The following is a 17,783-nucleotide window of genomic DNA, read 5'->3' as shown; positions in this document are numbered from 1 at the left end:
AATCCATGTTTCATAGAAAATTCTACATGAAAACCAAACACACAAGCAGTGTGCCAAGAGATATCGGAGGCCATCCATCCATCAAATTATCTTCAAATCCAGTAAACCTAAAATCTACTGTTACTGGATTCATGAAGTTTGAATATTTTACTGGCATTTTGTCTACACTTCCCCAAAACCATGTTTACACTCAATCTGTACAGCACATAAAAGGAATGACATGCCTGGTTTACTGTTGTTTACTTGTCACAAGGAGAACGACAGACACCCAAGCAAAACTCTTCAGCGCAATAATCGCACGATAGTGGAACCAGCTAGCAAACTTTGCACGCTCAGCAGACTCACTCCCAATATTCAAAAAACTGCTGAAAACAGAACTCTTCCACATCTTCCTATGCACTTAAATCTATTTATATAAAAAATAAAAAAATTAAAATACCTTTCTGTTCTTTCTTGCACTTAAATACAAAATAGGTGGATTTAACAATCCCTTAACTCAAAGTATCTGTTGGCTTTTTGGTTTGTGTGTTTGAGATGTTAGCCTAGAGACTAATGCTTTTTTTTGTTTTGTTTTAGTCCTTTCGGCTTATCCCGTGAGTTCAGGGTCTCCACAGCAGATCATTGTCCGCATGTTGATTTGGCACAGTTTTAACGCTGGATGCCTTTCCTGACGCAACCCTCCCCAATTTCTACCGGGCTTGGACCAGCACTGCACAGCTGGGGAGGGCAATGGGCTGCTAGGGGTTCAGTGTCTTGCCCAGGGACACTTCGACATATATAACCAGGGCCGGGGATCGAACCACTTACCCTGTGGTTATTATAATATTGTTTGCTCATGTACATGAAAAGAGCAGATTTCCTTTACCTTAACGTTTACTACCAACTAATTAACCACTATGTAGGTATGTGTGTGTAGGAAGAGGAGCAGCAGGAATCGTGTGCCGTCTACATTTGAACATGAATAGATCACTAAAGAGGCAGGGCACAGGCTCTAGGACCCAGAAAGTCAGGATTCTTTAAAAACCCCAGTTAAAAGATATGCAAAAGAACTCAAAATGCATAAATAATATCCTTAAATAACCAAGAGATGTGCAAATGATTAAAAACTGACACAAAAATAACAGTGACAAAAACAGCCAAAAATAGACACTAACTGACCAAAAATAGGCAGCACTGCCCAAAATCAAAAACAGACACAAAATGATAAAAAAAAAATAAAAAAACATGAACCATGTTAAATTAATTTGTTAAAAACACAGTTAGGGGTCCTTCCATGCATTTAACTCATTCAACATCAACTTAAATAAAAGAGAAAACACATGAAGCATTTTAAAGCTGGACAGAAGCAGTTCATAGTGCTTCAGTGGCAGGACAAAAAGAAAAGCAGTGAAGAGAGAAGGAAGAGGGACAGGGGAAGGGGAGAGATAAGTCAAAGAGAAGAAAACCTGCCAGGAAATTTGAGGAGAAGGCAAACTAAGGAGGAGCACATGAGTGGAGATGAACAGTTGCTGTGAAAAGAAGGAAGAAAATGAAAGAAAATGGCAGAAAAGAAGCAAATACTACATAGTGGGGGAACCCTCACGATTGAGACTTTGTGCTGGTTAGAGTCATTAGAGGATAAAGGACAAAGATACATAAAGGAAATAATCATGACAGGGAAGCAGTTGAGATTAGGCACCAATTACAAGAGAAGAGGGAGACATACTGGTAATAGGAAATGATTAGTCCAACTACAGGGGTTTAACTTAATGAGCACAACCAGCGACCAGACCCACACAGCACCCTCCAGGGTTGTGTTTGAAATGTGGAGTTTCATGTTCCTATGATCTGTTGCTGGGCTCAGATCTCATGAAGATGCACATTCTGAAAAATAACATCTATGTGGGATTTGTCTCTGAGTCCCAAGCTTTGGCCTCCGAAACCCTGGGAATAAAGAAGCTTCATGAATGTGTGGAGATCAATGGGGTGTGTTTTATTTTGAAAAATTCTCTGTTCATGCTCAACCAATTATTTGTAGTTTATGAGACTGGGCTACATAAGCATTTGGTCTGCATATAAATATGGATTTTATCGTTTTTCCTTAACTCACAAGAAAACAGTGAGTAGAGAAGATACCAATTGAGACAGATGTTTGGTTTACATAGACTCCTCTTTATCTGTTGTCAATCACAGATCCTCTCTCTGCCTTTATCTGCCTTTTCTACTCCAGCTTTGTTCTTTTGTTCCCTCTTTGATCCTCTTCACCTTCTCCAATTTTTCCAATAACCTGCATTTTCCAACAGATGTTGCACTTAAACTAATCAAGGTCATTGTGCTGTCATACCTCACATACACTTTAAAAGCAATACACTACATTTCAGCCATTGGTAATATCTTTAAGTACAGATGTAGAAGTACATTATCAGATAATATTTCCAGTGTAGAAACATTTTCACTTCTGACAGACCACACTATCTTGCTCTTTGCATGCAGATCACTCATATTCAGACAAACAAGATATACAAACACACACATCTTGTCACTGACAGATACTCCCATTTAATCAGAGATGTATGTGCTCTTTTCATCGACTGGTGGTTCACATTCAATTAAAACTAACACTGATGCAGATACTGCTCACTTTTTAAATGTGAAACAGGGCAACAGATCTGAGCAAACAGATGTTTACTGCTGTTGATTCACAGAGGAATCAAATCAGAAAATCGGGTTTTAATGAACTTGACAAGTAAAAACCCTTCAAAGTTCAAAATGATAGTGAAGTGATAGTGAAATCACAGTGTAAAAACAGATATAGTATCATAAATTAACTTCTGCAAGCATAAGCTTTTATTTTGTGTTTAACAAGTATTTTTGGTGTATTATTGTACCCTATACCCGCTGAGAGGATCTTTAACCCCTCTTTGAATCCAGTCCCACCTGACCTTTGACACCCCCAGGCTGATCTCTGACCTCAGCTGAAAGTTCTGCTTTATAATAAATGGCTTTGAAAGGCATCTGCGTCAGGACACAGACACAAGAGAAGCCCACCGGAGTAGCTTGACAATAAACTTTAAAGTGACAATCAAATGATGAATGACCTGTTTACCTGCTTAATTCCTTTTTTAGCCACACCATGGCTCTGTGGGTGCCAGTGTCAGACTGTCTGACGTTCCACAAGTTGGTCTGAGGGATTTCAGTAACTGCTACAACAGTGGTAAACATATAACCTGCATGACATTATTAAAAACAAAAAAAACCAAAATAACTTTGGTTAAAGTACACTGTTATGTCACTTGTCAAAGTGTATTTTGAAAATGACATTTTAGACTTAAAAAAGACACAAGTATATGCTGAGAAACAGTGGGTTTTCTTGGACTCCGTATGTTACTAACCCTTATAAAAATAAGTAATTTAAACACATTCAGCTGAAAGAAAATATTTTTTTTTAGCTTTTTTTTTTGTTCTTTATGCTGTGTTGTGAACATATATAGCATTTTTTGGACAGAAATATGGTGAATTATAAAAGTCATGATTATCCATGACAGGTGTATACATTTAGAAACATTAACCACATGTCTCACCTTGTAAAGACACCACAGCCAATCAACACAAACACATCTGTGGACAGATCTGTTTGTTTGTTTGCAAAACTCATATATTATCACCAGATGCACTTCTGGACTTCATTATAACACAAATGCCACACATACGCACATTTGGCTTGTGTTAAATCCCACCTACAGTGCTCATACTGTTGTCACGTGTGGCTGACCACCAAGCCAGACCCATCTCTGGACAGCTTCCAAATATTACACCATGAATCAGACAGGAATAGTCTCTTGACCGTCACAGAGGAGAAATATGTGATATGAAGGCCCCCGAGACTGCCAGACACTCCTCCCTTCAGAAACAGCTACATTGAGTCTTTGCCTCCTGAGAATGCTTCTTAAATGAAAGGAATTTCTTTTTATGTGGAGAGTTCAAACAGACTGATGGTCAAATTACCATTTACAGTCGTAAAAATACATGCTCTGTCCAGACTGCATGTCATGTCCTGTTTATGTGTGTATTATGTGTATTATGTTGTGCATGTGAACTTACAGTACAATATGTGTGTAGTTGTGCAATTGTGTTCTTGCATCAGTAGGCTGGAATGTTTGACTTTTTTACCCCACATCCGGATCAGGAACTGTTTACATTATTTAATATTCATGTACACAGTGAATTCCAGACTTAGAAAGGCGACAGGATATGAATAAAGTATTTGTGAACATGTCCAGGAATATTAATACATTGTCTACTGCTAAAAACCGGGCCAATAAGTAACATAATTAAGGGTGTTGTTCATTTTTTGTCAATTTTAATATAACACGTAAAGTGTTATTTTTTCCCTAGACACCAAGAGACCTGATTAAAATCTGACACACTCTGTACCAAATATTTTTGCATCATACATCATGCATGATACTGTATCTTCAGGGAACTCTAGTCATTTCTACATATCATGGTGATGGTTATTTTTTTCTGAACCAAAGATAGAAAAACTGTACGAATTAAATTGTGTGTTTGCTGCTGTGACATTATAATTATTACTGGCTTACAGTACCTCACCAAATACCATAATCTCTTTCTTTAGTGTCTTTCTCACACATTCATTCATGCACTCTCTTCGTCTGATCTCTAGTCCACTGCCTGCCCCTCCTTACTCTCTCTGTCTTTTTTTCCTTCTACTTTTTTCTTTACGCTCTGTCTTTGTGTAAGTGAAGCCAGGGCCTCCCAGTGACATGAGCCCTGTTCCTGTAAAACTAATAATGACCGAGATTTGTGCGGGCTTAGCATTCTTTCACCCTTTCAGTGCGAGACAATGAGAATGGAGCATGGGGAGGTGGGGGTGGGGGTGGGGGGGGGGGGTGTTTAGTAGTAAGGTGGGGGTGTGAGACATGGGGGAGATGTCCCAGTTTGAGAGGGAGCAACTAGGTAGATATATGAGAAAGTGAAGAAAAGTGAAGCACATGATCGAAAGAGTGAGACAGAGAGGCCCCTTTCCCTCAAATTCGCCACATGCTTTCATTTTTTATGGGTCAGTGCTGCTGAAATCACACTGTGTCCTTTTTAAACCGATTATCCACATAAATTCAGGTGTGTTCAAGTGCCCCCCACCTCACTGCCATACCAATAACGCAAATCCTGTCAATGAGAACAATGGACATGTTAATAGTTACACTGTAATCATGCTTGAACTCTAGGCTAGCAGTCAACTAGTTTGGCTAAACCCCACACATAGCAAAGCCATTTATTTTCCCTCCCACAGTACAATACCACACACAAGCAAAACATGTGAAACAAAGCCACAGGAAATAAATTATGTGCCAACCACACATTGACACAACTCTGTCAAATCCACATAAAGATCACCAGATGTGCTGTTAGATCCAACAAGAGGGCAAGGGGGAGGTCTTATGCTCACTGCCCTCTCTAACACTCACCCCCTCTCTTTTCACCTCCCCTCCTCTCTCCCAGAGACATGTGCAGACACTGTGCCAGCAGACACTTTCAGCTCTCAACAACTGATGGACAGACAGCTTCTTTCTCCCTTTGCCTAATTATTCTTTCCTCATAGTTTCTTTAGTAGGCTTGCATTCATTCATCCCCTCTGTACTCTCCCCTTCCTTCCCTCTACTCTGTCATTCTGCCCTGCTCCTTTCCTCGGGCAGATATAAAAGCAGGTCCTGCTGGAAAGAGAGGGCTTGTGTAATCTCTGATGACTAGAGTTATTGCTTCAGCTAGAAAGGCACCACAACAGAGGACTTGGAAACAACTAGAGGAAAATTTTCAGAGTAAGAGGAGGAAGAAGGAATACATCTGAGAGGGCAAGAGAAGAAAAAGAAGGGAGACGCCAAAAGAGTTTGGAATTTGAGTGCTGCACAGAGATCATGTCGGGCTCTGTGGTACTGCTGCTGTCCCTGTTGGTCCTGTCCACAGAAAGTGATGGCAGGCGAATCAGGAAAAGAGGACTCAACCATAAGGTGGGTCAGATAAACTTTTGCATGTGAGTGTATGTCTTTCTTCTCTAATTCTTTCTTAAGTCTCCAAAGTAGAAGTAGGAGAGAGTTCATGGCACATGGTTACAGTGGCGACACTGTTACAGAGAGCTGGTTTCACACTGTGAGAGTAGTTTTGTAGCTGAGGTGAGAGTTGACCTGAGAGCTGAAGCGCCTTAATCCAGAAATGAAGAGAATACAAGAAATTAAATAAATACTTAAGAACAGTTCAATGCACCTACAGTCAGGCTTGAAAGTTTTTAAAAGATTTCAAACTTTTTTTTGCGTAAACGATAAGTATGAGAGAAAGCTGAACAAAATGTATCTGAATCTTTTGAATGATTGTTTCATTAAAATGAAGTTAGAGTCAGGTGTTCAGTCAGTGGGATGACAATCAAGAGGAGAACTCTGGGTCTTCACTGTCAAAGTCTAAACCTGACAACACAGGTTTGAAGTGTGTCTGGAACAAACTAAATTTCTGAAGACATTATAAGAAGAGTTGTTTATGTGTAAGACATGATGGTGGCAGTTTTATGATCTGGGCCTCCTCAAGACCAGGATGACTTGCCATTACTCCTGAAACTATGGATTTTAGTTGTATAGGCTAATTCTACAAGAAAAGTCAACTTATCCATCTGGGAGCTGAAGATTATAAGAAAGTGGATCCTGCAGCATAGCAGAAAGTCTAAACACTGTCAAAAGGACTTTTAATCCTATGGAAACATTGTAAAGAGCCGAGACAGGTTTGGAGACAGGCTGTTCGTGCAAGGAAGCCGGTCAACATCCCTGAGTGGACATTCTTCCGTAGGAATGGGCTACAGATGTGTAGGACTGATAAACTGTTACTGGAAACATTTGGCTGATGTAGATGGGTAGGCTTGGGTTCACTTTGGCCACACAAAATATTTAACAGTGAATCAGGAAGTGTATTTTTTTTATTTCTTATTATGTTTCACTGTGACACGCCAAGCCAATCGTTGGCCATTGGTCCAAGCGTTGAGTTGGCCAAAATTTTGTGATGTGTCTTCCAGTGTGCTAGTCTAAGCCTAAATCAGATCAAAGATTTAGGGGTGTGGAAATGTACTACTTTACATTAGCACATTTTCTTTTTTGTTTACTTAAACATAGAGAAATATGCTTTTACACTACAACATGTATTGAACACCTTAGAATTAGAGCAGTTAACCATTTCCACACTGTTAAACCTGTTTTTTTTTTGTTTTTTACATAGACATGAGGTTTTTTACCCTTGTTGGGATGGAGAAAGCCCACAGCAGGCTGGCATAAACTGTTGATTTTCATAATTTTGTATGAGTAATTGAAGGGCACACTGGATGTACAGTACAACGTCTGTGATTGTGTGTGTGTGTGTGTTTGTGGTGGATTATTAGGGCAGGAACTGAACTTGCAGACTGGGCCCCTGCTTGTTAACTCAGCTCTGTGTTGATTGATTGTCCCAGGCTAACACAGGCTCACGTTTTTCAAGCTCTAATGCATCAACGTTCTTATTTTCTGACTGGTTTATGGCCTCATTGGCCCTCTTGTCACTCATTCTCAGCCATTCTTGAAGTGCTTACCCTTTCTTGTCTTCACTGCTTTCTCTTGCCCCTTGCCCATCTTCCTCCCTTGTATAACTCCCCATTCAACCCCATTTTCCTTCCTTTAAATCTCTTTCTGTCATGTCCTCCTGCTCTCAGAATGGACCAAAAGCACCATCTTGCTGGAGTTCGCTTCAAAGCAACTGTAATTGGAACATGCTGAGACGACTGTGCAGATGGAGTTTTTCTCCTTTGCTCTAAACCTTTTCATCTCTGCATCTTTTAATCTTTCATTTTTTACCACAGCTCCTCACACATGTACACAGACACCCTCTGTCTCATTCAACACTGGGGCTGTGAAGAAAGACAAATTATAGCCAGTTAGTAAGGAATAGCATGTCTTGAAAGAATGGAAAATTACAAAAAATTAAAAATTAAACTTGGTGACAAATGATAGTCCACCAGCAGGCTCACTACCTATCCTGACTTCAATCTGGGAATAAAGGCTGTTGTCTACTCTGTTGGCAATCAAATTTTTAATAAGTGTTATCAAATTCCTCAATGTGGATAAGAAATGTAAACAAAATGTGAATTTTGTGAATCTGCACATTGTGAAATCAACATGTTTGCAAGTAGCTCTACCTGTCAAATAATACACTGGGAGCACAGAAGGAGGTAGTCTTTAGATTTTTGATGAGAAAACTGTATTAAACTGTAAAACTGTATAAATGTGTTTACAGTTTTAAAAAATAAACCATTGCTAATGATTTACAAATTCAAGACCAATAAAACAGAACTTTCAACCCTTAAAGAAGACAAATGTCCTTGCAATTATACTATCATACTGAAATTTGTTTATACAGCCAAAAGAAACGCATTAGCATGCACACACACTAGACGATTTAGTCCCATACAGCCATAACAGTATCTAACTCAGACACCTGTTGAGGCATGTCAATGTGTTCTAACAGTGTTTGAAGCTAACATCATAAATCTCCACAGTGTATTTGTTTGATGTGATTTGACCACTATGACTGCACCTGACATTACTGTAAGTCAGGGCTCCGTGTACGTCCTGTTATTTGTCTGGACAGATGTTGGACTAGTATTAAAGCCAATAAGACTACCAGTTGACAAAGCCTTAATATACATGCAAGCAATGGGTTAATACAAGCCTGACAACACTGACATTTAAGGATATTAGAGAGAGGAAAAGTAGAAATGGAGGATGTTATTGTACCTATTTGGCATTGTGACCACTTCTTTCACTTAACCTCCCTCTTTCAGGATAGTAACTGCTCCACATACTGACATGATTTGCAGTGAGATATCTGCGCAAACACATCTTTTAAACAGTAATTTCCCAATTAGCAGCTAAGCTAACAAGCTGGTTCACATATCCTGTGGCATTCTGACCCCTTTAGGTAACCTATATTACAACAATGAATATATTATCAATATGCTTAAGATCAGTGCCCCATAGCCTACCACATGCAAATGAATTTCACTTCACTTCAATAAACAGAGCACCTAAATCAGAGGAATTAGCTTTCTATAAATTAATAGCACGTAAAACTGTATTCTAGGAGTTATGATTTTCTGACAGCAGTTAGTTTGTTCCGTCATCCAGCCAACCAAACGTTTCGTGGACTAATGTGCAGCTTTAAGCAGGACTAATCCCAGTCAGATGTATGCCTGCTGGCATACATCCAAAATGCAAACTCCAAAAACCAAAAACGCAAACTCGATTCCACATAAACCCCACTTTATATCTGTCACCCAGACTTTCAGACAGTTATTCCTTTGTTTGGCAACAGAGAGATTTTCAAAGTCAAACTGTACCATCCCCGGTAAGTGCTCCACCTTTTTTTAATAAAATGTACAATGTAAGAATGGGTTTTAGTGGCTGCTGAACTACAAAAAAAAAAAAATACAAATATAACACAGTAGGTGAATTTGTGAAGGGCACTATCATATCCATTTGACAAGTACCAGATGTTATTTCAAACTGTTTTTTGCATTTGCTGAATTCACTGTTGGCCTGCCTGTACACTGTTGTGTGAACCACACCGCATATGTGTTGAATGTGTTCATGTGCATTTCAAGGTTCAACATCACTCCTCCCCTCCACTGTGTCACTTTGACAGCGGCTTTTCCCAGTCGTGCATTTTACCTGTTTGGCTGTTGCCGTGTCTTCCCATCAGTCACTGAAACTCTCATATCCAACAGATTTACAGGCTGCCTGTTTCCCTCACAGCTTAGCTTGTTATGAATCTATCTGACTGCACATCTGTTGATCTTTCTGTCAAATTCACCGCTGGTAAAAAACAAAGAAATAAATCCTGACAATCCAAAAACTAACCAGATGTGTGCTGTGGGCTACTTCATTTAGTAGGCATTGGAGATCTGGAGCATTTGCCTGATATTGTTTGAAAGAATGCAGTTTGTACTTGTGTATGAATATGTGTGTACAACCTTAAGCCTGCAGCACTACACTGGATGCGCATATGTGTAAAACTGAGTGTGTTGTTGTGTATCCACGCACAAAGGAAGGAGAACATTTTAGTATCTGTCTGAGATCTCTACATGGAACCATGAGGCTTGATCTCAATGCAGTTATGGAGCCATGCAGGTCTCCGGTGGCTTCTCCCCACAAACTCCATAAACCACAAACTAAGAGCACTAAAGACCGCAAAAGACAGACTGAGAGAGAAAAAGAACAGTTGAGATCAATCGTTACAGCCCTTTTGTGCCAATGCTTTCCAACACTAAAGAGAGAGAAAGAAAGTCAGAGAAAAACATCAAGCAGATAGAACAACCAGGGAGACGGAGAGGTAGTAAGAGAGACAGAAAAGAGAGGGAGAAAACATGCCCAGAGATAGACATGAACATCACACACAGACCCGCTGGCAGTGTCTCTATGGGAGAGTAGTGCTGCAGATGGGGGTGTAAATAAACAATGTGGAACATCAGAGAGATGTGTGCAGGATTGTGTGATAGAGCTCAGGATATGGAGTTATGGTTGCCCTTCTGGCATTGAAAAACAGGGAGAGAGAAAGACACAAGAGGAGCCCTGAGAGTGAAGCAGTTATAGTAGCAGCTGAATGACAGAAAAGCAGGCAAATGTACAATAAAAAAAAAAAATTAAGTTATCATGGAACGGCTACAGATCAATACAGAAAAACAACTGTTATGTACTGTATGAGTGGCTTCTGCAGTATGCAGTATTCATGTGTACAAGCTCACACTTTACACATGAGGACACACATACACTATAAACAGGAAGTACACACTTGACCTTTTGTAGCAGAAGGCAGGAGACTGCGATAACAGATCGGATATGAGACAAGGGGAGACGGTAGGAGTTATTATGTCATTATTCAATCACAGCAGACTTTGCAGTCCTCATTCATACATTTAATTGTCCCAGGAGACATCATGAACCACTGTGGCTCCACAGTTTTCACCTATTTCTGCACAGCCATGAATGAAGACTATGAAACAACTGTGTTAACACAGTGTGGGAGGTGACTTTTTTAATGGAGTAATAGTAGAGCAGAAAAAATAAAAACATTTCCACTGCAACAGCTGCTCAACTTTTTCACTTGAAGTCTCTGATATTCCAGACATTTCTTATTTGGCAGCCAAAAGATTTTCCGCACTGTGTCATCTCAAGCAACAAAGGCATGTTTGTTTCCACCACTCCATCACATAGTACTGATACTGTATGGCAAGTGCTATTAGCATTTATATGGATTTAAAACCCAGGGTCAATGGTTCAACTCCAAATTCCTCCTGGCTACATGTTGAAGTGTTTTTCGCCAAACCCCAAGTTGCTCCTAATACATCACATGAGTACCTTGCATTACATCAGTGTGTGAGTGTGTGTCTGTGAAATGGTGAATGTGAAGCAACATTAAAGTAAAGCGCTTTAGATAAAAAGCACTATAGTGTATAAGCAGGGATTTACCACGTACCACTCTGAGTGCAGGTAACAAGCCTGATAAGTTGGGGAGGGTTGTGTCAGGAAAGGCATCCAGCTTATAAACCTGCACCAAGTAATCCATTATGGCGACCCCAATGGGATTAGCCGGTCCTTATCAGGACCAAAAGTGCTTTACACTACTTTTTATCTTCCCATTCACACTCACAATGAAGCATACACACACACCAATGGGGGAGCTGCCGTACAGCTCAAATCTACCCAGCAGGACAGGTAACTTGGGGTTCAGTGTCTTGCCTGAGATGTTACTAAATGGTCCACACATTATTCGCTCCATCCCTCTGTGGTGTGCATACAACACCCTCACCCACCCTCGAATAACTGTTCACCCACTAAGCTTGCAGCTGCCAGAATGAATTAACGTGTGTTTAAAGTGAGCACAGCGTCAGCGCCAAACATTTGTTTTTATTTTTCCGGTTGACTTGTAGGAGACCTCAGTAAGGCTGCCAAACAGACAGCACAGTTTTAATAATCAAGTACAACCAACAATTATATAATTACTAATCTACAATAGAGAAAACACCAGGCTCTTTGGAAGATCCTGACATCTTAAATGAATGGCTGAAGAAATATACCCATATGACTGAAAAGACAGAGATATACTGAAACTCTGTGGTTGTGCTTGCTTGTTTATCAGTAGCATAGTGTGTGGTCACAGCTGTATTACTGACAACCCCCGACCATCAAGACTGTGTAACAAATGACTTATGATTGTTAAACAGGGCCAGAAAGTGATGAGGAACATTGGACTTTATTGATGCGACCAGGTCAAACATCCTTTAATACCTCCTTTTAACTGTTGCTCTGGAGTAAAAGTGATGTTTGATTTGTTAAAGCACTAAGTACAGCACAGTAAAAAAAGTGGAATTGAACTGGTCACATTGGTCCTTGCTGCACAAAAGTAAAGGCCTACGGTGTATGAGAAATATGAGCATTAATGTTTAATCAAGGGCAGCTGTGCTTCTTGGAATTCTGTTGCAATATTTCCCATGTGGGCATAATTCAGAATAACGAATAGCCATTTTAGCTACGTATATGTGTGATTTTTAATACGAGCAGTGTGAGTCAGTTCAAACTATACTGGACAAACCTGTTGGCAAGAGTCAATGGGAAGCTGCAGCTTGGTAAAAACTATTATACCACACAGGCAAGAGCAGATCTCAACAGTGGAAACGTGTGTTATTTCTGTTTTTGTGTGCACATTGGAAAACACTGAAATGTGTGAAGTGTGACTTTGCTTTGCTCAGGGTTCTGTGGCCTACTTTCTTCCTCACCAGGGAAGTGTTTGTTCGCACAGCGAATCACCATCCTATTCCAGGTCAAGACGTTTACAGGCAGGCATGCATACTAAAGCCAAGCATTCAGTTTCATAGCCACAATAATCATGTGATCCATGGCTGCCCTCTGATGGCATTTTCTATGCTGCAACTATACAGTACACAGCTTGCCAAAACAAACAAACAAAAAAAAACTACACAAGAAGTTCATTTTGAAGCTGGTTTTGAAGGTTTTCCCATGTGAACATGAGATGTAAATTGTCCTATGAAGTTTTCTTCAAAATATATTTGATTATTTTAACAAAACCATAATGTGTATTTTATGTAATTGCTTCCCAAAGTGACCCTTGCTCAGTTTTTTCTGTTCAAATAATTTCCCTAAATTATATATTGTACCTTCTTTACTATTGAGGCCCTTTGCAGAGGTAGTAGAAGTACAAAAGTCTCACCATTTTATAGCTCTACTGTGAGTACACTGTATAAAATTTGGAGTGCTCCACCAAGAAAACACATTTTTTTAAACACTTATTCTATTGATCACCCTTTTGTACTAAGTGGTTATTTAATCTATTATAATACATCATGGTTGATTAACTGTAGAATGGAAAGTTATCATCAGAAAAATAACTAGTAACTTAAACTGCCAAATAAATGTAGCCGAGTGAAAAGTACAAAATGTCCCACAGCAAAAGTAAATGTAACATAAAATGGACATGTTTCTATAAAATAGCTTAAAAACTGTACTTAATTACAGATCTTACTGTGAATGTGCATACGTACTTTCAACCTTTGGCTCTGTGCAATATCTTAATATTGCCTCATTTACTGAATTTATTCCCATTACCCACGTAGCCTCACACACTCCAGACTGTGTTTCTGATGGGCATAGCAGATTTTAATGGATCCCAAACTATACTGCTGATTCTGTGGCTAAATCCTTGCATATCCACATTTTCGTTTATACCTTGGACATAGATTCTTTCTTTGTTTCCCAGGATTACGAGTACCTGAACCACCCCCAGGCCACACAGCACCAGAAGAATGACCGGTGTCCTCCACCACCCCAGATGCTGCCAGAGCGAGCCTGTGAGGTGCCCGGATGCCGCTCAGACTCAGAGTGTGAGCGCCATAAACGCTGTTGCTATAACGGCTGCATTTACGCCTGCCTGGAGTCTGTTCAGCCACCACCAGGTCAGCGAAACCAGCACACAGATCATTACACACAGAGCAGCAGTTTCATGTCAAAGAAGGAAAACAGGCTCTTGGATTTATTTTTAGATTTAGTTTCTGTGTGCAACACCAGTGTCTGGGTTCCCATCTTAAAGTTTTTATATCTATTGTTTTAATAGCTCGTAAACATCACCTTTGGAGCACATGTTATAGTTACCTCAGAACAATATGCCTGACCATTTAGTTTGTGTGTGTTCTGAACAGTACTGGACTGGCTGGTGCAACCCAAGCCACGATGGCTGGGTGGTAACGGCTGGCTGCTAGACGGCCCAGAGGAAGTTTTGCAAGGTTAGTAGACAAACACCTAACACAGCAAAAAACATAAAAAAAACATTGTAATTCATCTTTGTTCTTTCATCTAATTGCCAATAGCTGAAGCCTGCAGTACAACTGAGGATGGAGATGAGCCTCTCCACTGTCCCACAGGCTATGAATGCCACATCATCAACCAAGGAAACCCTGCCGCTGGGATCCCTAACAGGGGACAGTGTATCAAACAGCGAGGAAACTCTGGTATTTCTGACAACTCAAATAGCATATGACTCTATGTGATCTACTAGCTTAATTTAACAACTCGCCCACTATCTGTTTGATGTAAGGGTATATTAATTTTTTACTGTTATGAAGTATCAGGTACAGGGAATTGATGTGCCTGGCCTGGAAAGCTATTGGAAGAAGAGACTATAATATCTTAACATCTCTGTACAGTATATCCTTATTGCCATTTAAGCAGGCATTATAATCCAGTATTTTGGTGGGGTTTTTTTTACAGACGGACGTGGCTTGAGGCACAAATACTTTAAGGACTACAAGGACTACTTAGGTAAGTAAGGTAATGTAGACAACTTGAAAACCTTCACAACAATAAGTAAATCAGCATGCCAATCTGCTTGAAGTGATAATGTGTTATTTTACTGACAGGTACCAGTTCTAACAATGCAGTAGGCTACGAAAAACATAACCACAAGCACCTGGGATGAAGTACGTTTGCAGCTGCTGTTAACTATCATGTCATCTTGAAAGCCAAAGACCAAAAACCAAAAACCGTTATGTCTTTTTAAATGTCTGCTCTCAGATCAACTGTGACCTCAGGCTCAGCTTCGACCATAACCCAACCTCAGACATCAGCCCAGTCCTGTTTGATCTGCTCTCATCCAAACTGAAGCAGGATCAGGTCTGGCTCTCTTACTATACCTCCATCTGCTACCTCCACTTTGCAAAGCCCTATCTTGTGGCCAATCCTCACAACGTCTGTTAAGAGACAAGGCTACAATCAACATCTACAGTACAATACACAGCTAAAGAAATGTGTTCTTTTTTTTTTGTCTCTAATGTCTATCAAAGGAATGATGGCTGTAATGGTGATGCAAAGGAAAAGAGCCCACTGGTTCTTACTGTTACACACATACACACTCTCTGACCTTAAAGCTGGTCAGCAGAGATAATCAAGACAATGTGGTCCAGTTGCAGTACTTGCATCTTTGAATCAAATCCAAATACGCCTTAAAACTTTTGCTAACACGACTAATTATATGAATCATTGCTACATGTCTGCATGTGAAACATCTGTACAACAGATACTGAAATTTACTTTATTGGTATATTAGAAAAGTAAAACTATATTAAATAGTTGGGGTTCACTGAATGATTATCCAAGCTTTTCATAATTTTCATGCTTACATGTGTGTATCATCCAATAATTAATTCAGACAATCTGACAAACAAAACAACCCAGGCTGCCTATAAACTGTCACACGATAACAACATAATGTTGCAGTATGGACATGATAACAGAAGGGAATTTTGCACAGAGCAGATACTGTGTCAAACTGCTATTTCATTCTACATACTTACTTGTTTTGGTTAAATGTTCAGGTTGAGTTCTTTGTGCTATTAATTCAAACGGTGCTCAGTTTCAGTACTGCTTTTATTTACGGAAGAATAAGCTGGTCATGTAATAAGCTGGTGGTGTAAAACAGAAGCTGGAAACATTCTCTGTGTGCAGAACTGAAGTGATGTCTGAATTTGACTGGTGCTGTAATGCTGCCTCATTTATTCTAAATAAACAACATGACTGAACACTGAGTCATTTAGTTTTTTCTATTGCATGCAATCAGGACTAAGTTGGCAGTTAATAAGTGATGATCAAATAACATAATGATGCAGAAGATCATGAAGACCTCATAACAACTACATCACAGTAACCATATGGCCAAATGGTCATATGAAGGTATTGCCTTGGCCCGTTGCTGTTTTTCAGGTTTATCTTGATGCTCGGCTCCTCCTACCTCAATGAGGACTGCAGTCACCTGCTCAAAGTGTATGAAGTTGGTCTGAGCCTTCTACAAGTCAAGCATAACAATTGTTTTTACTCCAAGGGCTGAAGACATAAGCAATACTTTCTAACAGTTTCAGAATATCCTCAAAAAAGGGAGGCATTCAAATTAGCACAGAATAGAAAATGAGTAAGAATGACACTTATTTGGGTCACCAGATCTTTTTGTACAAAAGCATGACCCACAACAATGATACCGACAATCTATTCTTTAATGGAAAAAACAGTATAGAAAATTGAGTGTCTTTAATTGGCGTCAGAGATAAACTTTAAGTGCCACAGATAAAAGTAGTTTGAGTTCTTTTCACTCCCACGTGCAGCAGAAGGGGGTGTGGGGCAACGGGCGGTAGAGTGGAGCTCTAAACCTGGAGCTAATAAGCCAATCGTGAAAAGCAGGTCTGTTAGAAATTGTTTTATTTTATGGGTGCTGCTTTCCTGTATTTAAAGGTTTATCGCTCTTCAGTTGTCCAGCAAGTTCTGAAACCTCAGCATATCTCACTCCCTCTATTCGACAAAGACAGACTTTCCTGTAATGGACAAGGAATGAAGTGATAATTGTTGTTAGGATAATAGTTGAATATTAATTACGTGACTCTTTAGTCTCTGCAGAGACGGCTTGTAGTTGATTGCATTCATAGGGAGAACATTGCCCGTTTACTCTGAGAGCTCTGCTTGAACTTTTGTGATAAAGTTGTCTTTTACAAACCAGAGACAGCACCCTCGTAAAAGATTCATGCTGTATCCATTCAACATGTTTGGCTGAATGCTTGCCCCATCTCATCTTCAGTTTTCTTTTTTTTTTAATGCACAAATCCCAATCAGAGTGAAAGAGCTAAAATTTCCATTACAACCATGCTCCATCCCATAATTCTATGTTTATCAACACAACATGTCTACTTGTACCTTCTGGTAATGGAAACCCATTGAAAAACAAAAAGATTAAAATACCAAGTTCCATATTAACTTTGTCCTACCTGACCTACAGTGTGTGGAAAATGTATAGCTCAGTGGGTGCCTCGCCCTTTGTTTCGTGCTCTCTCTACACAAATGCGCGCCGGTGCGCAACCACGCACCTGCCTAAAAGCTGCGTCAGAGACTCAAACAGTGGGTGAGTAACACAGGCATTGTGTTTTGGGTGGTAACGCTCTGCAGCACACAGTTTGTTAGATCCTGAAAAACACTGGACATGTCGCACATGGTCTCTTCATCACTGCCATCTTGTTGATTTTTTTTTTTTTTTTTCACCATGAGCACGCCGACACATTTATCAGAGAAAAGGTTAGTGTGATATTACTGTATGTACTTTGTGCATGGTTATTTATGGACAACATATTTGTATTATACCGAATGGCATCGACTTAAAAAAGTTTGTTTGAACCC

At 39.8% G+C, this 17,783-nt stretch overlaps 1 protein-coding gene across 5 annotated transcripts; it reads left to right on the top strand.

The window, feature by feature from the left end:
- Nucleotides 1-5,490: 5,490 nt before the first annotated feature.
- On the top strand, nucleotides 5,491-15,816 carry wfdc1 (WAP four-disulfide core domain 1). 5 transcript variants are annotated; one of them, XR_010914286.1, is made up of 7 exons: nucleotides 5,491-6,005; nucleotides 13,834-14,029; nucleotides 14,273-14,356; nucleotides 14,441-14,581; nucleotides 14,841-14,900; nucleotides 14,990-15,049; nucleotides 15,144-15,816. XR_010914286.1 is itself a non-coding variant. In XM_067502576.1 (7 exons), the coding sequence occupies exons 1-6, from the start codon at nucleotides 5,913-5,915 to the stop codon at nucleotides 15,046-15,048; spliced, it is 624 nt and encodes a 207-aa protein (XP_067358677.1). In that variant the 5' UTR covers nucleotides 5,492-5,912; the 3' UTR covers nucleotide 15,049; nucleotides 15,144-15,816. The 5 variants fall into 5 exon arrangements, 4 of the variants coding, with proteins under 4 accessions (XP_067358679.1, XP_067358678.1, XP_067358680.1 ...); XM_067502576.1 differs by having other exon boundaries at nucleotides 5,492-6,005; nucleotides 14,841-14,891; XM_067502578.1 differs by lacking the exon at nucleotides 14,990-15,049 and having other exon boundaries at nucleotides 14,841-14,891.
- Nucleotides 15,817-17,783: the final 1,967 nt, after the last annotated feature.

The sequence above is a fragment of the Channa argus genome, chromosome 4, assembly GCF_033026475.1.
Source record: "Channa argus isolate prfri chromosome 4, Channa argus male v1.0, whole genome shotgun sequence".
Classification (NCBI taxonomy): domain Eukaryota; kingdom Metazoa; phylum Chordata; class Actinopteri; order Anabantiformes; family Channidae; genus Channa; species Channa argus.
This window is presented reverse-complemented; position numbering and strand designations above follow the sequence as displayed.